The 25,548-nt window shown below is 43.0% G+C and overlaps 4 protein-coding genes and 1 pseudogene across 8 annotated transcripts in view; all 5 read right to left on the bottom strand.

Moving 5' to 3' along the window:
* The window catches only part of LOC106611851 (protocadherin gamma-C5), a 180,322-nt gene that overhangs the window by 105,511 nt on the left and 49,263 nt on the right, over window positions 1-25,548 (bottom strand). Inside the window, exon 1 of one of the 5 annotated variants that reach the window (XM_082955941.1) lies at window positions 10,262-12,740. The exons of 2 other annotated variants lie outside the window; for them this stretch is intronic. In XM_082955941.1, the coding sequence (XP_082812067.1) occupies window positions 10,262-12,679 (2,418 nt within the window). In that variant the 5' untranslated portion in view covers window positions 12,680-12,740. Of the gene's footprint in view, window positions 1-6,695; window positions 9,311-10,261; window positions 12,741-25,548 lie in introns of those variants that run through there. 2 more of the 5 variants (XM_082955937.1, XM_082955938.1) reach the window with 2 other exon arrangements.
* LOC145858037 (protocadherin beta-11-like) lies at window positions 38-2,770 on the bottom strand. The gene has a single exon (XM_082955944.1). It carries the CDS (start codon window positions 2,582-2,584, stop codon window positions 53-55), a length of 2,532 nt encoding a protein of 843 aa, XP_082812070.1. The 5' UTR covers window positions 2,585-2,770; the 3' UTR covers window positions 38-52.
* LOC145858039 (protocadherin gamma-A5) lies at window positions 3,587-6,246 on the bottom strand. Its single transcript, XM_082955945.1, has one exon. The coding sequence runs from the start codon at window positions 6,065-6,067 to the stop codon at window positions 3,602-3,604; it is 2,466 nt and encodes an 821-aa protein (XP_082812071.1). The 5' UTR covers window positions 6,068-6,246; the 3' UTR covers window positions 3,587-3,601.
* Window positions 13,772-16,658, bottom strand: LOC106611575 (protocadherin beta-16). The gene has a single exon (XM_045723992.2). The coding sequence runs from the start codon at window positions 16,202-16,204 to the stop codon at window positions 13,772-13,774; it is 2,433 nt and encodes an 810-aa protein (XP_045579948.2). The 5' UTR covers window positions 16,205-16,658.
* On the bottom strand, window positions 17,197-19,876 carry LOC145858038 (protocadherin gamma-A8 pseudogene; annotated as a pseudogene).

The following is a 25,548-nucleotide window of genomic DNA, read 5'->3' as shown; positions in this document are numbered from 1 at the left end:
AAAAAATATTAAAGCTTATAATGTTGACCAAAGAGATATGGCATTACGTAACCTAAAGGCCGGAGAGCACAATAGCTGATTTGGTTAAAAAGGACACATTGGAGAGATGAATTGCGACACAAGGTACTGCACTATTTAAACTCACCTCTATTGGAGAGTCTGGTTCATCCAGGATGTTCTGCTGACTCTGCATCCGCTGCATCGTCCCTGTAGAACTGGGGTCCATTATCAGTACGTTCTGACTACAGGGTCTGACGAACTTACAGTCACTCTTTCTGGAGTCAGTGGTCCTGCACACCTCGTAATTGTACACGTGCTGTAGAGTTCCTGTCCCCAAAGTGTCTGCGTAACGCGGTGGATAATACGGAATAACAGGGAGATTTGAATGATAGAGGACGCGAGACTGTCTCCATCTGTATATTTTCACTGATATAATAACCACTAAACATGTGATGAACAGAAATGAGACTACAGCCAAAGCCAAGACTAAGTAAAAAGTCAGGTTGTCGTTGTAGTCCTTGTCGTGCGTAAAGTCAGTGAACTCCGAGAGCACTTCAGGGAAGCTGTCCGCCACCGCCACGTTAACATTGACTGTAGCTGAACGAGAGGGCTGCCCGTTGTCCTCCACTACAACAGTGAGCCTTTGTTTCACAGCATCTTTATCAGTGACTTGGCGTATAGTTCTTATTTCTCCATTCTGTAAGCCCACTTCAAACAGCGCCCTGTCTGTCGCTTTCTGCAGTTTATAGGAGAGCCAGGCATTCTGTCCAGAGTCCACATCAACAGCCACCACTTTAGTGACAAGATATCCCACATCTGCTGAACGAGGCACCATTTCAGCCACCAGAGAGCTGCTAGTCTGGACTGGGTACAGAACCTGAGGCGCGTTGTCGTTCTGATCTTGGATGAAGATGGTGACAGTCACATTGCTACTGAGGGGAGGAGAGCCTCCGTCTTGCGCCTTAACCACGAGTGTAAGCTGTTTGATTTGTTCGTAATCAAAGGAACGAACCGCATGTAAAACTCCAGTTTCTGAGTTTATGGATATATAAGTAGAGACTGGAGTTCCACTGATCTGCGTGTCCTCCAAGAGGTACGAGACTCTAGCGTTCTGATTCCAGTCAGAGTCCCGCGCGCTGACAGTAAATATGGACATTCCAGGAGAGTTATTCTCTGTGACGTAAGCAGAGTATGAGCTCTGACGAAACAATGGGGCGTTGTCGTTTACGTCAGAGATTCTAAGGTGTAATGTCCTGGTGCTGGAGAGGGGAGGAGAACCAGAATCTGTCGTTGTTATGGTGATGTTGTATTCTGGTGTCGTTTCTCTGTCTAAAGCTCCGTCTGAGATCAAATTATAATAACTACTTAACGAAGACTGAATTTTAAATGGAAGGTTAGTATTTATAGAGCAAGTAATCTGTCCGTTTCTCTCTGAATCAGCGTCTTTAACATTTATAATAGCAATTGTGGTGCCAGGAGGAGCATTTTCAGATACAGGGCTGGAGAAGGACATGACGTTTATAACTGGTGCGTTGTCATTCACGTCTAGAACCTCAATAACAACTTTACTGGAGTCTGTTAAACCTCCCTGATCCTTTGCCTCTACCCTGATTTCATATTTATTATCTTTCTCATAATCTATCTGACCGGAAACAGAAATGGTCCCAGTCGCCATATCAATGTTAAATATGTCAACTCTATTCCCTTTCAATTTCGACAAATAGTACGATATTTGCCCATTTGAACCACTGTCTGCATCACTGGCATTTACGGTGGTAATATATGTGCCTTTCTGTGCGTTTTCCATCACAGTAGCCCTGTACACTGACTGGTTAAACACGGGCGCATTGTCATTAACATCTAGGACAGAGATCTCTATATTTACTGTGCCAGATCTCTGCGGATTTCCACCGTCTACAGCGATTAGCTTTAAAGAGAGACGAGGATGCTCCTCTCTGTCTAACGGTTTCTGGAGAACCATCTCAGCATATTTACTACCGTCTGGATTAGCATGTTGTTTCAGAATGAAGTTATCATTTGGGGTTAAAATATAATTCTGAAGGGCGTTGAGGCCTACATCGAGATCCACTGCACTCTCTAGCAGAAATCGCGCACCAACATTAGCCGATTCACTGATTTCAAATAGTATATTTTGTATTGGAAAAGAAGGAGCATGGTCATTTACGTCCAATACTTCTACAGTCACGCGATGAAGCTCCATTGGATTTTCTAATATGATTTCGAAGCTGAAGCTACACGGTGTGACGTCGCCACAAAGCTGTTCTCGGTCTATTCTCTCACTCACGACTAGAATCCCTTTGTCTGTCTGCAGCTCTGTGTACTGAATGCTTTCTCCGGATACGATACGGGCCCGGCCCGCTCGGAGCCTTTTCAAATCTAACCCCAGGTCTTGAGCTACGTTACCGATAAGAGAGCCTGTCTTCATCTCCTCCAGAATGGAATAGCGGATTTGGCCACTGACAACATGACTGAAATACAGGAGTAAAAGAAGTACTTGCCACCGCAGTCCACAACACAAATGCCATTTTATTCCTTTAGGCTGAAGAAATCCTTCCAATGCCATAGCCAACAACGAATAAATCCAATACAAATATTCCGTATAATGGGTCCTCAGATACCGGAAACAAACATAAGAGTAATATTCAAAGTATTATATCAATACAGGCTATTTTCGTGTCCCCTTCGTTTATCGGTAACATGTATGGATCAGAGCGATGGTCTCTCTGTCTCGCCCCGCCTCGTATGAAGCGCAGTCTTTCCCTCTCCTCTGATAGAGCGCAGTGATAGGGGAGGGGACTCTACTGACTGACAACACTGGACAGAAATTATTTCACTGATCAACAGCGGCCCTCAGAGTCGAACATATTTACATCAAAAACCTTTCGGAAATGATTTAACACAGTACAGGATTATTTCCTTTCCAAACTGATCCATATCCAAACCACTGGCTAAACACTTCACTTTCTGCAATATAAATAAATGAACGTTCATAACTACAATTATATGACAATTTCATAGGCTACTAAAGAATCCCACTATCCCATCAAACTCAGATTGGATCGTTCATAACAATTATTCCATGAAACAGTCTTCCAAACCATAGCTCAACATTACAAACCAATACCTATGCATGTTGACCGTAATATTTTTCGTTAAGGCTAAAATCTATAGCGACATTTGGTCAATAGACAGAGGTAAGAACCAGGGATAATACACAGTGTGAGAGGGCGAAGCAGCCCTCTGCTGCAATGAAGACACAAGTGTCGCTGTCCACACAGGGTGGTGCTGAAGCAACATTGCAACACTACAGAGTTACCAATAAATCACAAGCACTAACGCTCAGTTTGAAATAGGCAACATCTCTAAAAACACAGCACATATACAACACGAACCTAAAACATTACATAGGTTACTAAAACAACACGTAATCCTTTATTTACTGCTATAAAATAGAGAAGAGAGAGAAACCCAACTTCTGAGATACCGATAAAAAATGAGTAAGGAACCAGGGTAAAACAATTGAGAAAAAGTTATACAAACAAACTTATTGTAAAGATGTACTCCAACAAAATCAGCTACATTATTTAAACTCCAAGAAACTCACCTCTAATGGGGAGTCTGGTTCTTCCAGGATGTTCTGTTCGCTCTGCATCCGCTGCATCGTCCCGGTAGAACTGGGGTCCATTATCAGTACGTTCTGACTACAGGGTCTGACGAACTTACAGTCACTCTTTCTGGAGTCAGTCGTCCTGCACACCTCGTAATTGTACACGTGCTGTAGAGTTCCTGTCCCCAAAGTGTCTGCGTAACGCGGTGGATAATACGGAATAACAGGGAGATTGGAATGATAGAGGACGCGAGACTGTCTCCATCTGTATATTTTCACTGATATAATAACCACTAAACATGTGATGAACAGAAAGGAGACTACAGCCAAAGCCAAGACTAAGTAAAAAGTCAGGTTGTCATTGTAGTCCTTGTCGTGCGTAAAGTCAGTGAACTCCGAGAGCACTTCAGGGAAGCTGTCCGCCACCGCCACGTTAACATTGACTGTAGCTGAACGAGAGGGCTGCCCGTTGTCCTCCACTACAACAGTGAGCCTTTGTTTCACAGCATCTTTATCAGTGACTTGGCGTATAGTTCTTATTTCTCCATTCTGTAAGCCCACTTCAAACAGCGCCCTGTCTGTCGCTTTCTGCAGTTTATAGGAGAGCCAGGCATTCTGTCCAGAGTCCACATCAACAGCCACCACTTTAGTGACAAGATATCCCACATCTGCTGAACGAGGCACCATTTCAGCCACCAGAGAGCTGCTAGTCTGGACTGGGTACAGAACCTGAGGCGTGTTGTCGTTCTGGTCCTGGATGCTGATTTTGACTGTGGCATTGCTGCTGAGAGGCGGGGAGCCTCCATCTTGAGCTTTAATATAAATCTCAAATGATTTAGTTTGCTCATAATCGAAGGAGCGCACCGCTTGGATGGCACCTGTCTCTGCATTAACAGAGATGTAGGACGATATCGGATTCCCATTAAATTGAGAATCTATGAGCACGTAGGACATGCGTGCGTTCTGACCCCAATCTGAGTCGTGAGCCTTCACAGAAAACACTGACACCGCCGGGACGTTGTTTTCCATCACAGTGGCAGAGTATAAGCTCTGCTCAAAAACGGGCGCATTGTCATTAACGTCTGAGATTCTCAGTGTGATGGTTTTACTGGCCGAGAGGGGCTGGGTACCCTCATCTACGGCGGTGAATGTAATGTTATATTCGGCATTACGCTCTCTGTCCAAAACACCATCTGTTACAAGGGTGTAATAGCTCTTTAGAGACGACTGGATGGCAAATGGGATCTTGGTATTTATCGAACATTCCACCTTTCCGTTTTTACCAGAATCTATGTCTTTGACATTTATTATAGCCACGGTTGTGCCACTGATCGAATCTTCAGATATTGGACTCGAGAATGACGTTAGTGTAATCAAGGGGACATTGTCATTCACATCAATTACGTCAATAATTACTTTTGTGGAGTCCATTTGTCCTCCTTGGTCTTTAGCCTGTAAACCGAGTTCATATTGCTTATTCTTTTCATAATCAATTTGGCCAGTAACTGTTATTTTGCCTGTATTTTCATCTAAAGAAAATAATTCTGCGACGTCAGGAGGGACACGAGCGAAATGGTAAGTGACATGACCGTATGGTCCCTCATCTGCGTCAGTGGCACTTACAGTAGTCACTACAGTTCCTGTTGCGGCATTTTCGGTTACCGACGCTTTAAAAATCGGATGCATAAAAATGGGGCCATTATCATTGGCATCAAGCACAGTTATGTGTATTTGAAGTGCTCCAGATCTCTGCGGCTCCCCACCGTCCACAGCAGTCAAGGTGAGAACAAGGTTATCCCTCTTCTCTCGGTCTAAAGGCGCATACAGATACATCTCCACATATTTGCTGCCATCGGGACCAGTCTGGATTTTAATGCTGAAATGATCAGTAGGGTACAAGGTGTAGCCTTGCAGTGTATTGATACCGACATCTGGGTCTGTCGCACTCTCCTGTAATATCCTCGTGCCCGGCAGAGTAGACTCTGAGATTTCTATTTTGATTTCTTTTTCAGTAAAGAAGGGCGCGTTGTCGTTAACATCTAGTATTTCCACCACAATGCTAAGCAGCTGCATAGGATTCATCATAATCATCTCGAAGCTCAAGCTGCAGGGCGATGTCTGTCCGCATAGCTGCTCCCTGTCTATCCTGTCTCCCACGACCAGCGTCCCTTTGTCTACATCCAACCTGATATACTCGCTGCTGTCGCCACTAACAATGCGAGCGCCACCCGATTTCATTCGTTTAGCGTTAATTCCTAAATCCTCCGCCACATTTCCAACAAACGAGCCCTTTCTCATCTCCTCTGGGATAGAATAACGAATCTGCCCGTGAATAATCTGGGCGAGGAAAACAAGAATAAAGGCCTGTACTTGCCGTTTAAGCGAGCGTCCATTTCTGGCAGAACCCGTGGCCTCAAACCAAACCATCGAATTCCACATGGTAAAATGTCAAATAAGACCACACAAGCTATATCCAAATTCGATTAAACACAACTGGTCACTGTTGAAACTCTAAGCTAGAATCCATCAATGTAAAAGCTAGTGTCGACAAAAAAAGGCTAGTGAAAAAAGAGCGCATTCGTGCTGAGCACTCACTCGCTGACATACTGAGGGAATATGGGAGGTACTGAAGAGGGTACAGCAGTGTTCACGTCGGTTCAAGTGTGATTTTAAGACCAACAGCGGCCCGCAGAGTCCGATATGAAAATAGTTGGTAGTCACTCAATATAATGATGTGAGAAACGCATGCAATCAAATTCTCTAAGTTATCAACGACAAATTTACTTCAAGTATTACAAACAACGAAACAGTTATTTGAAGGAGAAAGACCACAACGGGATAGATGATACACGGCACACATCACTTTAAGAATTATCCTTCAAACCATGATTAATAACCTGGTTCAAAACACGAGGAGCACAATGCCAGCATAACACTTATCACCCATAGAGCCAGAGGACGTCACGTGACACTTCAACATTCTCTGATGTTTTACTATGAAACTTTGGACATATTGATGAAATTATTTTCAATGCAATTTGCTATAATTTAAACTCATTAAACTCACCTCTAGTGGGGAGTCTGGTTCATCCAGGATGTTATTTTCACTCTGCATCCGCTGCATCGTCCCTGTAGAACTGGGGTCCATTATCAGTACGTTCTGACTACACGGTCTGACGAACTTACAGTCACTCTTTCTGGAGTCAGTCGTCCTGCACACCTCGTAATTGTACACGTGCTGTAGAGTTCCTGTCCCCAAAGTGTCTGCGTAACGCGGTGGATAATACGGAATAACAGGGAGATTGGAATGATAGAGGACGCGAGACTGTCTCCATCTGTATATTTTCACTGATATAATAACCACTAAACATGTGATGAACAGAAATGAGACTACAGCCAAAGCCAAGACTAAGTAAAAAGTCAGGTTGTCGTTGTAGTCCTTGTCGTGCGTAAAGTCAGTGAACTCTGAGAGCACTTCAGGGAAGCTGTCCGCCACCGCCACGTTAACATTGACTGTAGCTGAACGAGAGGGCTGCCCGTTGTCCTCCACTACAACAGTGAGCCTTTGTTTCACAGCATCTTTATCAGTGACTTGGCGTATAGTTCTTATTTCTCCATTCTGTAAGCCCACTTCAAACAGCGCCCTGTCTGTCGCTTTCTGCAGTTTATAGGAGAGCCAGGCATTCTGTCCAGAGTCCACATCAACAGCCACCACTTTAGTGACAAGATATCCCACATCTGCTGAACGAGGCACCATTTCAGCCACCAGAGAGCTGCTAGTCTGGACTGGGTACAGAACCTGAGGCGAGTTGTCGTTCTGGTCCTGGACTAATATTCTAACAGCGACCATTGAACTGAGAGGTGGAGACCCTCCATCACGGGCAGTGACGTTGAATTGAAACGACTTGATTTGTTCATAATCGAATGACCTAACAGCATGGATGGCGCCATTTTCTGAATTTACTGAGACGAAAGAGGAAGCAGTCACCCCGTTAACTTGTTTATCATCGAGAAAGTAGGAGACGCGGGCATTTTGACCCCAGTCAGCATCACCCGCTCTCACTGAGAATATAGAAAACCCTGGCGAGTTGTTTTCCTGAATAGACTTACTATATACAGGTTGATCAAACTTGGGTGGATTATCATTTACATCTGAAACTTTAACAGTTATGTTCTTATTGCTGGAGAGAGGCGGAGTCCCTTCATCTGAAACTGTAATGGTGACGTTATACTCAGACACGGTTTCTCTATCCAATGTGCTTTCAGTGACTATGGTATAATAATCCGTTAACGAGGACTCTATTTTGAACGGAATATCTGCGTTAATAGAGCAAAGAACGACACCGTTGCCGTCTGAGTCTGCGTCCTCTACATTAATTACAGCTACAGTGGTTCCAGGGGGAGAGTCCTCGGGAATCGAATTAGAAAATGACATGAGTTGTATTGTGGGGACATTATCGTTCTCATCAGTAATTTGAATGACAACTTTACAGGTATCAGTAAACCCTCCGTGGTCGCTCGCCTGAACATTTAACTGATAACTTCTTGATTTTTCAAAATCCAGTTTTCCTACCACCTTAATCTCTCCAGTATCCACGTTGAGCTCAAACAGCTCCTTCGCCTCTTTAGCAACATGAGCGATGGAGAAAGTGACCTCTCCATTCACCCCCTGGTCTGCATCATTTGCACTAACGGTGGTTATCAAAGTCCCTTTTTGGGAGCTCTCCTTAACGTCTGTTTTATAAACGGGTTGACCACATACTGGCGCATTATCATTGGCATCCAGCACGGTAATATGGATGCGGACAGTTCCAGTTCTCTGAGGCTCGCCTCCGTCAGTAGCAATAAGCATCAGAGACAGAGTCTCCTGTTCCTCCCTATCTAAAGGGGTTTGCAGAATCATCTCAATGTATTTACCACCGTCGGCTTGGCTGTGCACCTCTAATTTAAAATTATCTGCCGGTTTTAGTGAATAATTCTGTATACCGTTAACACCAACGTCAGGGTCGTCGGCGCTCTCCAGAGAAAAACGCGCCCCGGAGACGGCATTTTCACTGATTTTGAAATTGAGTTCATCCTTTGGAAAGGACGGTGCGTTATCGTTAATGTCACGAACCTCTACTGTAACTCGATATAACTGAATGGGGTTTTCTATGATAAGCTCAAAGCTGAAGCTACAAGGCGTAGTCTGTCCGCAGAGCTCCTCTCGGTCGATTCTCTCTTTAACAACGAGGAGCCCTTTGTCTCGGTTCAGATCTACGTACTGTCGTGCTCCTTTTGTTATAATGCGAGCTTTACCGGACACTAGTCTCTTCACCTCCAAACCCAAATCTCTACCAATGTTTCCAACGATCGACCCCTCTGACTGCTCCTCTGGTATGGAATATCGTGCCTGCCCAGTTACAGAATCTAGGGCGCACAGACAAAGAAAGAAAAACAATACTTGCCACCCGCCTCTGCGGCCTGTCGACCTCCAATCACCCATTCCACCGAATAAAAACAGATCACCCTTATATTTACTGCTTTTGATTATATAATATCGATCATCAGTACATCCACGCAAAAACAGAAAAAAGCAACAGTATTTCCCAGAGAAACGAAATAAAATAATCCGTGAGGACGTTAATACCAAGAGCTCTCCGTCCGTTTGAGAAGGACTCTGTGTGCGTCGATCAGTAACAGAGAATATAGGATGGGCCACTGAGCCACCCAGATGAGATAAATAACGTGTAGAGACTATCATTGATCAACAGCGGCACTCAGAGTCCGAACACGGCAAACGCACTATAGAAACGATGCTACAGTATGCAAATGTGTTACACAAAACGTCAAACAATAATCAATGACCCACAGCGCAAGCCAGGTAAGATGTTAATTCAAAACCGAGCTTTGACAACTACAGCATTTACAATGTACTTTAGGAAAAATAGAATTCACACATAGCTACAAAATAGGATAAAAAATGTAATGTATAAACTAATCGAATATATTTTAGAATGTGCCAGGCTACTATAAACATAAGCACTACCTAACAACAACGGTCTAAGTCTTCATCACCAGAGAAGTGGACAGCGACAGTGCGTATGTAGCACATGTAATCTTCCCAATTAATATGTGATCTTTCCTCTCAGTAACTAATCATCAATGCAAACGTGTTTTACCTACTACCTAAACGTTTGAGAACTGTATACTGTTTAGCCTAATCATTTTAACGCATGAAGTAGGCCTAAATCACACACAATTACACTCGTTCAAAAGACAACAGTTAAAAGGAGGCTATGCATAGACTGTAGTGTGCAGAACAGTCCTATGCTCGCTATCAAGACAAAACAGACGCAGTCCACATCGAGGTCGAGCTGAAAAAGCCGTACAACGCTAAGTTCAATAAACTTAGCTTTTATACTCTGTTTGAAATAATTTACTGGAAATTGAGCTGACATACTACACAAATCAGAGCTGACCAAAAACCATTTCTGACTTCGTTACAAAAAAATATATACATAACCTTTAATTCACCAAAAATAAGAGAGATGATGAGAAAAGGAGCCTTGAGTCTCCAGAACAAAATAGCTGAAAAATAACGATTTTTTTTTTTTTTACTGCAAGACAATGGCTTTTCTACAACAAACTCACCTCTAGTGGGGAGTCTGGTTCATCCAGGATGTTCTGTTCGCTCTGCATCCGCTGCATCGTCCCTGTAGAACTGGGGTCCATTATCAGTACGTTCTGACTACAGGGTCTGACGAACTTACAGTCACTCTTTCTGGAGTCAGTCGTCCTGCACACCTCGTAATTGTACACGTGCTGTAGAGTTCCTGTCCCCAAAGTGTCTGCGTAACGCGGTGGATAATACGGAATAACAGGGAGATTGGAATGATAGAGGACGCGAGACTGTCTCCATCTGTATATTTTCACTGATATAATAACCACTAAACATGTGATGAACAGAAATGAGACTACAGCCAAAGCCAAGACTAAGTAAAAAGTCAGGTTGTCGTTGTAGTCCTTGTCGTGCGTAAAGTCAGTGAACTCCGAGAGCACTTCAGGGAAGCTGTCCGCCACCGCCACGTTAACATTGACTGTAGCTGAACGAGAGGGCTGCCCGTTGTCCTCCACTACAACAGTGAGCCTTTGTTTCACAGCATCTTTATCAGTGACTTGGCGTATAGTTCTTATTTCTCCATTCTGTAAGCCCACTTCAAACAGCGCCCTGTCTGTCGCTTTCTGCAGTTTATAGGAGAGCCAGGCATTCTGTCCAGAGTCCACATCAACAGCCACCACTTTAGTGACAAGATATCCCACATCTGCTGAACGAGGCACCATTTCAGCCACCAGAGAGCTGCTAGTCTGGACTGGGTACAGAACCTGAGGCGAGTTGTCGTTCTGGTCCTGGACTAATATTCTAACAGCGACCATTGAACTGAGAGGTGGAGACCCTCCATCACGGGCAGTGACGTTGAATTGAAACGACTTGATTTGTTCATAATCGAATGACCTAACAGCATGGATGGCGCCATTTTCTGAATTTACTGAGACGAAAGAGGAAGCAGTCACCCCGTTAACTTGTTTATCATCGAGAAAGTAGGAGACGCGGGCATTTTGACCCCAGTCAGCATCACCCGCTCTCACTGAGAATATAGAAAACCCTGGCGAGTTGTTTTCCTGAATAGACTTACTATATACAGGTTGATCAAACTTGGGTGGATTATCATTTACATCTGAAACTTTAACAGTTATGTTCTTATTGCTGGAGAGAGGCGGAGTCCCTTCATCTGAAACTGTAATGGTGACGTTATACTCAGACACGGTTTCTCTATCCAGTGTGCTTTCAGTGACTATGGTATAATAATCCGTTAACGAGGACTCTATTTTGAACGGAATATCTGCGTTAATAGAGCAAAGAACGACACCGTTCATTTCAGAGTCTGCATCTTCTACATTAATTACAGCTACAGTGGTTCCAGGGGGAGAGTCCTCGGGAATCGAGTTTGAAAATGACATAAGCTGTATTGTTGGAACGTTGTCATTTTCATCAGTAATTTGAATGACAACCTTGCACGTATCCGAGAGGCTACCACTATCTTTTGCCAAAACATTTAATTGATAATATTTTGTCTTTTCAAAATCCAGTTTTCCTACCACTTTAATCTCTCCAGTATCCACGTTGAGCTCAAACAGCTCCTTCGCCTCTTTAGCAACATGAGCGATGGAGAAAGTGACCTCTCCATTCACCCCCTGGTCTGCATCATTTGCGCTAACGGTGGTTACAAACGTACCAACAGGGGAATTCTCGTTTACATTAGCTTTGTAAACGGGCTGGCCACATACTGGTGCGTTGTCATTCACATCCATGACAGTAATATGGATGCGGACAGTGCCAGATCGCTGAGGCTCCCCGCCATCAGTCGCAGTCAGCACCAGCGAAAGCCTCTCCTGTTCCTCCCTATCTAAAGGGGTTTGCAGGATCATCTCGACGTATTTAACTCCATCTGGTTGGCTGTGCACCTCTAGTTTAAAATGATCGGTCGGTTTTAGTGAATAATTCTGTATACCGTTAACACCAACGTCAGGGTCGTCGGCGCTCTCCAGAGAAAAACGCGCCCCGGAGACGGCATTTTCACTGATTTCCAAATTGATTTCATCCTTTGGAAAGGACGGTGCGTTATCGTTAATGTCACGAACCTCTACTGTAACTCGATATAACTGAATGGGGTTTTCTATGATAAGCTCAAAGCTGAAGCTACAAGGCGTAGTCTGTCCGCAGAGCTCCTCTCGGTCGATTCTCTCTTTAACAACGAGGAGCCCTTTGTCTCGGTTCAGATCTACGTACTGTCGTGCTCCTTTTGTTATAATGCGAGCTTTACCGGACACTAGTCTCTTCACCTCCAAACCCAAATCTCTACCAATGTTTCCAACGATCGACCCCTCTGACTGCTCCTCTGGTATGGAATATCGTGCCTGCCCAGTTACAGAATCTAGGGCGCACAGACAAAGAAAGAAAAACAGTACTTGCCACCCGCCTCTGCGGCCTGTCGACCTCCAATCACCCATTCCACCGAATAAAAACAGATCACCCTTATATTTACTGCTTTTGATTATATAATATCGATCATCAGTACAGTACATCGCAGAAATGATTTAAAAAATCGACTGTATTTCCCAGTGAAACGAAATAAAATAATCCGTGAGGACGTTAATACCAAGAGCTCTCCGTCCGTTTGAGAAGGACTCTGTGTGCGTCGATCAGTAACAGAGAATATAGGATGGGCCACTGAGCCACCCAGAGAGATAAATAACGTGTAGAGACTATCATTGATCAACAGCGGCACTCAGAGTCCGAACACGGCAAACGCACTATAGAAACGATGCTACAGTATCCAAATGTATTACACAAAACGTCAAACAATAATCAATGACGCACAGCGCAAGCCAGGTAAGATGTTAATTCAAAACCGAGCTTAAACAACTACAGCATTTACAATGTACTTTAGGAAAAATAGAATTCACACATAGCTACAAAATAGGATAAAAAATGTAATGTATAAACTAATCGAATATATTTTAGAATGTGCCAGGCTACTATAAACATAAGAACTACCTAACAACAACGGTCTAAGTCTTCATCACCAGAGAAGTGGACAGCGACAGTGCGTATGTTGCACATGTAATCTTCCCAATTAATATGTGATCTTTCCTCTCAGTAACTAATCATCAATACAATACGTGTTTTACCTACTACCTAAACGTTTGAGAACTGTATACTGTTTAGCCTAATCATTTTAACGCATGAAGTAGGCCTAAATCACACACAATTACACTCGTTCAAAAGACAACAGTTAAAAGAAGGCTATGCATAGACTGTAGTGAGCAGAACAGTCCACATCGAGGTCGAGCTGAAAAAGCCGTTCAATAAACTTAGCTTTTATACTCTGTTTGAAATAATTTACTGGAAATTCAGCTGACATACTACACAAATCAGAGCTGACCAAAAACCATTTCTGACTTCGTTACAAAAAAATATATACATAACCTTTAATTCACCAAAAATAAGAGAGATGATGAGAAAAGGAGCCTTGAGTCTCCAGAACAAAATAGCTGAAAAATAACGTTTTTTTTTTTTTTTACTGCAAGACAATGGCTTTTCTACAACAAACTCACCTCTAGTGGGGAGTCTGGTTCATCCAGGATGTTCTGTTCGCTCTGCATCCGCTGCATCGTCCCTGTAGAACTGGGGTCCATTATCAGTACGTTCTGACTACAGGGTCTGACGAACTTACAGTCACTCTTTCTGGAGTCAGTCGTCCTGCACACCTCGTAATTGTAGACGTGCTGTAGAGTTCCTGTCCCCAAAGTGTCTGCGTAACGCGGTGGATAATACGGAATAACAGGGAGATTGGAATGATAGAGGACGCGAGACTGTCTCCATCTGTATATTTTCACTGATATAATAACCACTAAACATGTGATGAACAGAAATGAGACTACAGCCAAAGCCAAGACTAAGTAAAAAGTCAGGTTGTCATTGTAGTCCTTGTCGTGCGTAAAGTCAGTGAACTCCGAGAGCACTTCAGGGAAGCTGTCCGCCACCGCCACGTTAACATTGACTGTAGCTGAACGAGAGGGCTGCCCGTTGTCCTCCACTACAACAGTGAGCCTTTGTTTCACAGCATCTTTATCAGTGACTTGGCGTATAGTTCTTATTTCTCCATTCTGTAAGCCCACTTCAAACAGCGCCCTGTCTGTCGCTTTCTGCAGTTTATAGGAGAGCCAGGCATTCTGTCCAGAGTCCACATCAACAGCCACCACTTTAGTGACAAGATATCCCACATCTGCTGAACGAGGCACCATTTCAGCCACCAGAGAGCTGCTAGTCTGGACTGGGTACAGAACCTGAGGCGAGTTGTCGTTCTGGTCCTGGACTAATATTCTAACAGCGACCATTGAACTGAGAGGTGGAGACCCTCCATCACGGGCAGTGACGTTGAATTGAAACGACTTGATTTGTTCATAATCGAATGACCTAACAGCATGGATGGCGCCATTTTCTGAATTTACTGAGACGAAAGAGGAAGCAGTCACCCCGTTAACTTGTTTATCATCGAGAAAGTAGGAGACGCGGGCATTTTGACCCCAGTCAGCATCACCCGCTCTCACTGAGAATATAGAAAACCCTGGCGAGTTGTTTTCCTGAATAGACTTACTATATACAGGTTGATCAAACTTGGGTGGATTATCATTTACATCTGAAACTTTAACAGTTATGTTCTTATTGCTGGAGAGAGGCGGAGTCCCTTCATCTGAAACTGTAATGGTGACGTTATACTCAGACACGGTTTCTCTATCCAGTGTGCTTTCAGTGACTATGGTATAATAATCCGTTAACGAGGACTCTATTTTGAACGGAATATCTGCGTTAATAGAGCAAAGAACGACACCGTTGCCGTCTGAGTCTGCGTCCTCTACATTAATTACAGCTACAGTGGTTCCAGGGGGAGAGTCCTCGGGAATCGAATTAGAAAATGACATGAGTTGTATTGTGGGGACATTATCGTTCTCATCAGTAATTTGAATGACAACTTTACAGGTATCAGTAAACCCTCCGTGGTCCCTCGCTTTCACGTTTAATTGATAGTTTTTCGTCTTTTCAAAATCCAGTTTTCCTACCACCTTAATCTCTCCAGTATCCACGTTGAGCTCAAACAGCTCCTTCGCCTCTTTAGCAACATGAGCGATGGAGAAAGTGACCTCTCCATTCACCCCCTGGTCTGCATCATTTGCACTAACGGTGGTTATCAAAGTCCCTTTTGGGGAGCTCTCCTTAACGTCTGTTTTATAAACGGGTTGACCACATACTGGCGCATTATCATTGGCATCCAGCACGGTAATATGGATGCGGACAGTTCCAGTTCTCTGAGGCTCGCCTCCGTCAGTAGCAATAAGCATCAGAGACAGAGTCTCCTGTTCCTCCCTATCTAAAGGGGTTTGCAGAATCATCTCAATGTATTTACCACCGTCGGCTTGGCTGTGCACCTCTAATTTAAAATGATCTGCCGGTTTTAGTGAATAATTCTGTATACCGTTAACACCAACGTCAGGGTCGTCGGCGCTCTCCAGAGAAAAACGCGCCCCGGAGACGGCATTTTCACTGATTTCCAAATTGATTTCATCCTTTGGAAAGGACGGTGCGTTATCGTTAATGTCACGAACCTCTACTGTAACTCGATATAACTGAATGGGGTTTTCTATGATAAGCTCAAAGCTGAAGCTACAAGGCGTAGTCTGTCCGCAGAGCTCCTCTCGGTCGATTCTCTCTTTAACAACGAGGAGCCCTTTGTCTCGGTTCAGATCTACGTACTGTCGTGCTCCTTTTGTTATAATGCGAGCTTTACCGGACACTAGTCTCTTCACCTCCAAACCCAAATCTCTACCAATGTTTCCAACGATCGACCCCTCTGACTGCTCCTCTGGTATGGAATATCGTGCCTGCCCAGTTACAGAATCTAGGGCGCACAGACAAAGAAAGAAAAACACTACTTGCCACCCGCCTCTGCGGCCTGTCGACCTCCAATCACCCATTCCACCGAATAAAAACAGATCACCCTTATATTTACTGCTTTTGATTATATAATATCGATCATCAGTACATCCACGCAAAAATAGAAAAAAACAATAGTATTTCCCAGAGAAACGAATGAAAATAATCCGTGAGGACGTTTATACGAAGAGCTCTGTGTGCGTCGATCAGTAAGAGAGAATGTAGGATGGGCTACTTCGCCACCCAGAGATAGAATGAACGTGTAGAGGCCACCACCGATCAACAGCGGCACTCAGAGTCCAAACACCGCAAACGCTCTGCAGAAACTACACAATCCACATGTTTCACATGCACCAAAACGTGAATCTGCATTCAATAACGCACAGCCCATGCAAGGTACGATGTCATAGAAAAAAAACAAGCATTGAAAACTAAAGTATGTCTTGTGCTTCAGTAAGAAAAAACATGTATATAGATAGCTACACAGGAAGACCGAAATAAGGAAATGTATAACTATTCGAATCCATCTCTGAATGTGTCACACTACTGTAAATGCACTATAAGCAACACCGAAGAGCAACGTCTGAGGGTTCAGCACCAGGACCGTGGACAGAGACAGATCGCTTGAGTATTGTGGAAAATACAGTGCGTATATTTCCACATGCCATTTCCCACATGCATTTGTGCTCTTTACATTCACTATCTAGTCATTAATTCAACAGTGTTTTACCAACTACCTAAAAGCTTGAAAAAGCTGTATGCTGTTTAGCTGAAACATTTTTACACTTCACAGAAAAAGAACACTTGTTCAGCAGCCAGTGATTGAAAATAGGAAATGCATATAAGGTATGAGTGAGCGGGGGCTCCAGTGCTCGCTATAAAGACAAAATATGTGCTGTCCACACCGTGTATTTCTGAAACAGCCTGACAACGTCACGTTGTATCAATTAGCTGACCTACAACTACTGTTTTTGTTGCTAAAAACGGTACAATATTTCGTAGACCAAAAATAAAAAAGAGAGATGCTTAGAAAAACGAGCACCGAAGTTCCAGAAAAAAATATTTGTCAATTAGTAAAAAATAAATTTAAATTGCAACAATTAATTTGCTTCAATAAACTCACCTCTAGTGGAGAGTCTGGTTCATCCAGGATGTTCTGCTCACTCTGCATCCGCTGCATCGTCCCTGTAGAACTGGGGTCCATTATCAGTACGTTCTGACTACAGGGTCTGACGAACTTACAGTCACTCTTTCTGGAGTCAGTCGTCCTGCACACCTCGTAATTGTACACGTGCTGTAAAGTTCCTGTCCCCAAAGTGTCTGCGTAACGCGGTGGATAATACGGAATAACAGGGAGATTGGAATGATAGAGGACGCGAGACTGTCTCCATCTGTATATTTTCACTGATATAATAACCACTAAACATGTGATGAACAGAAATGAGACTACAGCTAAAGCCAAGACTAAGTAAAAAGTCAGGTTGTCGTTGTAGTCCTTGTCGTGCGTAAAGTCAGTGAACTCCGAGAGCACTTCAGGGAAGCTGTCCGCCACCGCCACGTTAACATTGACTGTAGCTGAACGAGAGGGCTGCCCGTTGTCCTCCACTACAACAGTGAGTCTTTGTTTCACAGCATCTTTATCAGTGACTTGGCGTATAGTTCTTATTTCTCCATTCTGTAAGCCCACTTCAAACAGCGCCCTGTCTGTCGCTTTCTGCAGTTTATAGGAGAGCCAGGCATTCTGTCCAGAGTCCACATCAACAGCCACCACTTTAGTGACAAGATATCCCACATCTGCTGAACGAGGCACCATTTCAGCCACCAGAGAGCTGCTAGTCTGGACTGGATACAGAACCTGAGGCGCGTTGTCGTTCTGATCTTTAACATATATCAGAACAGTTGTATTACTGCTAAGAGGTGGCGAGCCTCCGTCTTGAGCTTTGACGTGTATTTTGAACTCCTTAACGTGTTCATAATCCAGTGAGCGCACTGAGTGAATCACACCGTTCTCAGAGTTAATTGAGAAATAGGTGGAGACTGGGTTTCCGTTTAGCTCACTGTCAATTAGATAGTAAGAGATACGTGCGTTTTGACCCCTATCTGGATCCGTCGCTTGAATAGCAACCACTGAAACGCCGGGAGAATTGTTTTCGATAACGTGCGTGCTATACAAATTTTTACTAAAAGCTGGTGCGTTGTCATTAACATCAGTGATGTCTAAAACGACAGTGTTCATGCTTGATAACGGAGGTAAACCTTCATCGGTGGCAATGAGGGTAATGTTGTAGCTAGAAACTTTCTCCCGGTCTAAGCCCTTCTCAGTTACCAATGTGTAGTAGTTCCTAAGAGACGTCTTTATCTTAAAAGGGAGATTTTCGTTGATGTTTAAACGCACCTGTCCGTTTTTACCAGAGTCTACATCCTGGACACTTATCAATGCCACAACTGTACCAGGGATAGCATCCTCTGCGATTTTACCCGAAAACGATGTCATGATTATGATCGGAGTGTTATCATTCACGTCTAGGATATCAATAATTAATTTACTCGCACTTGTCAGACCCCATGGGTCTTTAGCTTGAATGTGTATCTCGTAATTCTGAACAGTTTCGTAATCTATGGCACCAGTTACTTTAATCTCCCCGGTATAGGGATCTATATTAAACAAGGGCGGGGTACCCTCATCCATATGTGTGAAGGAATACGTCACATTTCCGTTATACCCTTGATCTGCATCGATGGCACTTACTTTTGCTACAGCTGTGCCTCCCAGCGCGTGTTCTATAACAGTGGCTTTGTACAAAGACTCAGTAAATACAGGTGCATTGTCGTTTGCGTCTAGAACAGTAATATGTATCTTAACGGTCCCAGTTCTCTGTGGGTCCCCACCATCGACTGAAGTTAGTATCAGGGTGTGCTCGCTCTGTTTCTCACGGTCAAGTCCAGACTGCAACACCATCTCTGCGTATTTACTGCCGTCGGCTCGACTATGCTGTTTGATAACAAAATGATCAGTTGGTTTTAGAGAATAGCTGTGAAGGGAGTTGATACCTACGTCAGGGTCCGCGGCACTGTCTAGCAAGAACACGGTCCCTATAGGTGCAGATTCACTGATTTCTAAATTAAGCTCCTTCTTAGAAAACGCTGGGGCATGGTCGTTTATGTCTTGAATTTCGATAGTAATCGAAAATAATTCAAGCGGATTTTCTAAGACAATCTCTAGACTGAAACTACAGGGAGATTTCTGACCGCACAGTTTCTCCCTGTCAATCCTTTCTTTCACAACCAAATGTCCTTTGTTCGGATTCAGCTCTACATATTGGTTATTACCGTCTATAACTAACTGCGCCCGACCTGCAACCAGCCTCTTTATGTCCAAACCAAGGTCTTTCGCCACATCTCCGACAAACAAGCCCTTTCTCATCTCCTCTGGTATAGAATATCGAATCTGTCCATTCACCGCACTCAGTACGCAAACAAGCAAAATGGAGACTCGCACTTGCCATCTCAAACCCCAGCCTGCGCTCTTCAAAGCCTCTCCTGCGCCCATCCTCCCAAAAATATCCATAACGTTACTCAAAACTGGCAAATATGATGCAATCCAAAAGTCCTATACAACAAAAAAGCCAACGTTTGAGATATATTTGTCCCAATAAGATATTGTTCCTGTTACTCCGTTAAAATGGCTTCGATGGCTTTGTGCGCAATGATCCTTGCTTGGTCTTGTCACTGACGTATGTTACTTAGTAACAGCAGTTATATGCGCTTGAGCTGTGATAGGTCTCTTGGACAACAGCACCACTCAGAGTGAGTGTGCAAAACGACAGACGAGACGTACGAGATACCAGACTCGGTCTCAGGGATGGCTAACTCTGGAAATTCAGTGAGTGATTGTTTTGTCCACCCGAAGTTTTTTGTAATGTTAAAGTAGTTTAATGATTTTATTTTTGGGTCAAAGAAGACTGTAAAATCACGAAAAAAAATGTTTAACTTAGGAAATCTGTTCCCAAGTAAACCCATGAATAAAACAAATAGACACAAGCTATGTGATCGTGTCTCAATGCAATCAAGGTATGAAATTATTGCTATTTTCAAATACAATCTCTTTTTGGGCTTAGTTGTGGTCAATTTGCAGTGTACAAATTATTATATTCCGGCCCCCGACTATTAACTCTGACAAAAATGGAAGTGTATTGATGTCTATTCAGGGCTCATCTGTGAAAGAGACCATGGTCTTAGTTTGACTCCCTGTTAAATTAAAGGCTAAATTATTTTTCTTTTTTTAAACGTCACAGGCCTATGAACCCTCTATTTAAATCCTTGGCCAATGAATGATTGCCCAACCAAATGTCGTTTCATACATCATGAAACAGAAGTGTCTGGTGTAGGGAGCCACATCTTAGGGTTTTAAACATCAGGTTTGTCTAAAAAGTTAGATAGGTGCACACAGCACTGTCCAATGGGACTCTAATGGGAGCTGTCAGATAATATTCTGTTTCCTGTTTCATTTACAACATGGACTTGTTAGTAAAACAGCATCCTTATGAATTGTGTTGTCAAGTGGGTCACAGATTCCATGTGAGTGTGCCCATGACATGGTAAATGCTGGTTTGATACTAAACAACCACCACTGGAGGGCAATAAGCAACCATAGTATAGACTACTGATGTCTGTTACACTCACAGTGTATGTATGAACAGAGAAAACCCAGCAAAACACAAACACACACTAACATAGTCACAAAGTCATTGTGCAGACAGTTTCTGAACACTGCATTACAAAATTACAGTGAGCACACACAACCCACTCTATCCACCTCCCTCCCTCCCTCCCTCCCTCCCTCCCTCCCTCCCTCCCTCCCTCCCTCCCTCCCTCCCTCCCTCCCTCCCTCCCTCCCTCCCTCCCTCCCTCCCTCCCTCCCTCCCTCGACAAACACAAATGTGTTATATGATTTGATTAGGATCTCTTTAAAATGTAAGTCTAATCTTCCAAGAGTCCTATTTAAATAGGAATCCATTTTCACATATGACACACTGTTACAAACAGACATGACATATTGACCAGATAAATACTCTAACAGTCTAAAAAGATACCATAGTATAGTCCAGCACAACATTCCTATGTATTATATTTAAATGGTTTTAAAGTATTGTTTGAATGTATATATTGAAAGGTTTCTGGTTTGCTCAGATAAGTGATTCCATTTCTTTAATGCTCTAAATCGAAATGTTATTTTGCCTATCTCTTTTCTGTCTGGATAACACATAGATGGTGGACAATCTATTCCTAGTATTTACTGAATGTCTGTCTCTTACCAGCTGAATACTGTTGTGAATAGAGTTTGGCCGTTTTAAATGGTGTATATTATAAAATAAGCATGTTTTCTTTTCAATTACCTTGTTGATTGATGACCAACCAAGAGCATTGTGCATGACTACAACAGAAGAATCATATCTCCACCTTAAAACAATCCTTGCTGCTTTGTTCTGTGCAATCTGCAGCCTCCTAATTTGACTTGCTGATGCATTTTCCCCAGACCACAGAACAGTAGTTCACCTGACTCCCAATTAATGCTTGGGTTGTTTGCTTAAGAATCTTTCCTGGTAAATATTTATCTATCCTTCTGATCATGCATGCAGTTGTACTTTTTTTTTTTACATAGATTAGTTATTTGAGACGGCCATGATAAGCAGGTGTCTAGCTGCACTCCTAGTTGTTTGGTTTCTGCCACTTCCTCAATTTGTACTCCTCCCATACTTAATTGTATCCCATGCTGTGTTGGCCTTTTCCTGGTCGAACAGACCAACAAAACTTTGATTTTCTTGGTGTTTAAAACAAGTTTGTTCCGGCAAATCCACTCCCTGATATTTTCCAAATCTACTTGTAGAGCTTGCTGTACCTGTTGAACTGATTGTCTTGCTGTATAAATTGTAGTATCATCTGCAAATATAGTAGCTTGAGTTTCAGATGAGGCATAAGGAAGGTCGTTGGAATATATTAAGTAAAGAAGTGGCCCAAGGCAGCTGCCCTGCGGTATTCCACAGTTTAAAGCATGAGGGGAAGAAAATGAACCATTGATATAGGTGCTGTTTCCTGTCAGTTAGATATGACTGTACCCAATTCAATGCTACCTCCTTAAAACCATAATGCATTCATTTTGTCAAAAATTATTTCATGATCCTCCTAATCAAATGCGGCACTAAAATCTAAAAATAGTACACCCATAAACCTGCCATTATCCAAAGCATTGAGCCACTGGTCAGTCATGTCAACCAATGCAGCGGTAGTGGAATGGTTTTTGCAATAAGCATGCTGATTGGCTGTAATCAGATCATTATTTCCATGTACTCCCATATTTGTCTACTCATAATACCCTCCAATATTTTACTGAGAGAAGGGAGTAGACTAATTGGTTGACTATTGGCAGGAGTAATGGGTTCTTTGCTGTATAACCTGTAGATTTACCATCGGGTAATGACTTCAAGAGGTTTAACACCTCCTCTACTGGCACCATTTGTAGACTAAAAGAGCAGGTTTTTTTGCTCATAATATGATCATCAATCCATTGGACAATAGCTTGTTTGTAAGAATGGGTGTTTTCATTATCGCTCAGTAAATGAATTTTCTTAGTAAAAAAAATCAGCAAAATGATTGGCAATATCAGCTGGTTTTGTTATGTTCTCTCGTCAACCTCCACACTAGATGGGTATGATGAGATAGATGTACCAAGTAAGCCCTTCACTATATTCCATACCTTTTTACAATCATTTTTACAATCAATAAAATAATTTTTGTAAAATAATGTTTTTTTCTTATGATTTAATTTAACTGCATAATTATGTAGTGTTCCATAATTCTGTTAATCAATTTCTAGTTTAGATTTGGCTGCTAAGACTTTTGCCATATTTCTTTGAGAAAATGCCTCACCCAGTTGATCATCAATCCATGGAGATGGACGAGCCCCAACTGTACTCTTTCTTACTGGGGCATGATGGTCCATTACCTCAGTGAGCAAATCAATAAACATTCTGTAGCGTGATTTAAATCATCCTCTAGGTAAATCAGCTCCCAGGGTACAGCAGCCGAATCATTTAGAAATAGCTCATGATTAAATGTTTTAAAATGTATCTTGACCACAATCCTAGGGGGTTTCTTTGGAAACTTGGTGTTCATGGTTATGGTCACAATATTATGGTCTGTCCAGCCCACTGGCATTGATCTGGCTTTTAAGCATTGCAAAGGTATATTACAGAAGATCAGATTAATGCACGTGTCTGAACGGTGACCCACCATAATTGATGATCTAGTAGTATCATTAACCATTTGTTTCAAACCACAGTTCTCGGCATATCTCATCAATTTAGTTATATTTGAATTATTATGATCCTTCCAATTTATATTAAAATCACCCAAGGTAAATACATCTGTTACTATCTGTGGCCTGGTCAAACCCAGGGCATAAGTCATCCAGATAGGACACCTTAGAGCTAGGTCTATACACACATCCTATCAATATGACTGCCTGGTGAGGCAGATGTACTTGAGCCCATAGTGCATCTACTTGACATACATTAAGGTCATCCCTCCTCTTAAAAGGTATCTGATTCTGAATGTACAGTGCTACACCCCCACCATTCCTATTCCTGTCCCTTCTAAGTAGACTATATCCATGAATGTTCATTTGCCCATCATTTACAGATGCATCTAAATGCGTTTCGGTCAAAGCCAAAATATGAATATTATTTATGTTGACCAAGTTAAAAACCTCATGTATTATGTTAGGAAGGCTACATACATTAACCTGGGCTATATGCAACCCTGTCCTTGTCAAGTGGAGATCAATAGAGCATGTATTGGTTATAGTTGAATTTGTCATGATACACTACAACACACAAACTCAGATTTGAACATTGAATTAAAATAGCCAAAATTACTCTACATGTAGAGTCCCGATACAGTTGCCAGTTGATGTAAAGTTTATCCATCCCCATGGACACTCGTTGATTCAGGCAACGCTTTTCCTTCATGATGGGATTCTCCTTTCATTGATCTCCGTGGGGAAGTGATCATTCATTCCAAAGTCAGTGTTTTGGAGTTCTCTGCCCCTGCTCTTCGTCATTTCCTTTTGCCTAAAATGGTCAAAACATGCAATAATAGCCCGTGGCCTATTCCCAGAGGCCTTACCCATTCTATGGACTCAGGAGAAAGTGACATTACGCATGACATCAGTGGGCAGTTTAAGTTGACATACAGTGGGGGAAAAAAGTATTTGATCCCCTGCTGATTTTGTACGTTTGCCCACTGACAAAGAAATGATCAGTCTATAATTATAATGGTAGGTTTATTTGAACAGTGAGAGACAGAATAACAACAAAAAAATCCAGAAAAACGCATGTCAAAGATGTTATAAATTGATTTGCATTTTAATGAGGGAAATAAGTATTTAACCCCTCTGCAAAACATGACTTAGTACTTGGTGGCAAAACCCTTGTTGGCAATCACAGAGGACAGACGTTTCTTGTAGTTGGCCACCAGGTTTGCACACATCTCAGGAGGGATTTTGTCCCACTCCTCTTTGCAAATCTTCTCCAAGTCATTAAGGTTTCGAGGTTGATGTTTGGCAACTCGAACCTTCAGCTCCCTCCACAGATTTTCTATGGGATTAAGGTCTGGAGACTGGCTAGGCCACTCCAGGACCTTAATGTGCTTCTTCTTGAGCCACTCCTTTGTTGCCTTGGCCTTGTGTTTTGGGTCATTGTCGTGCTGGAATACCCATCCACGACCCATTTTCAATGCCCTGGCTGAGGGAAGGAGGTTCTCACCCAAGATTTGGCGGTACATGGCCCAGTCCATCGTCCCTTTAATACGGTGAAGTTGTCCTGTCCCCTTAGCAGAAAAACACCCCCAAAGCATAATGTTTCCACCTCCATGTTTGACGGTGGGGATGGTGTTCTTGGGGTCATAGACAGCATTCCTCCTCCTCCAAACACGGCGAGTTGAGTTGATGCCAAAGAGCTCCATTTTGGTCTCATCTGACCACAACACTTTCACCCAGTTGTCCTCTGAATCATTCAGATGTTCATTGGCAAACTTCAGACGGGCATGTATATGTGCTTTCTTGAGCAGGGGGACCTTGCGGGCGCTGCAGGATTTCAGTCCTTCACGGCGCAATGTGTTACCAATTGTTTTCTTGGTGACTATGATCCCAGCTGCCTTGAGATCATTGTCAAGATCCTCCCGTGTAGTTCTGGGCTGATTCCTCACCGTTCTCATGATCATTGCGACTCCACGAGGTGAGATCTTGCATGGAGCCCCAGGCAGAGGGATATTGACAGTTCTTTTGTATTTCTTCCATTTGCGAATAATCGCACCAAATGTTGTCACC

The sequence above is a fragment of the Salmo salar genome, chromosome 09, assembly GCF_965601325.2.
Source record: "Salmo salar chromosome 09, fSalSal1, whole genome shotgun sequence".
NCBI classification, from domain to species: Eukaryota; Metazoa; Chordata; class Actinopteri; order Salmoniformes; family Salmonidae; genus Salmo; species Salmo salar.
This window is presented reverse-complemented; position numbering and strand designations above follow the sequence as displayed.

Coding starts and splice junctions, on each gene's coding strand:
- LOC145858037 (XM_082955944.1), bottom strand. CDS start 2,584: ATGGCATTGGAAGGATTTCTTCAGCCTAAAGGAATAAAATGGCATTTG.
- LOC145858039 (XM_082955945.1), bottom strand. CDS start 6,067: ATGTGGAATTCGATGGTTTGGTTTGAGGCCACGGGTTCTGCCAGAAAT.
- LOC106611575 (XM_045723992.2), bottom strand. CDS start 16,204: ATGGGTGATTGGAGGTCGACAGGCCGCAGAGGCGGGTGGCAAGTAGTG.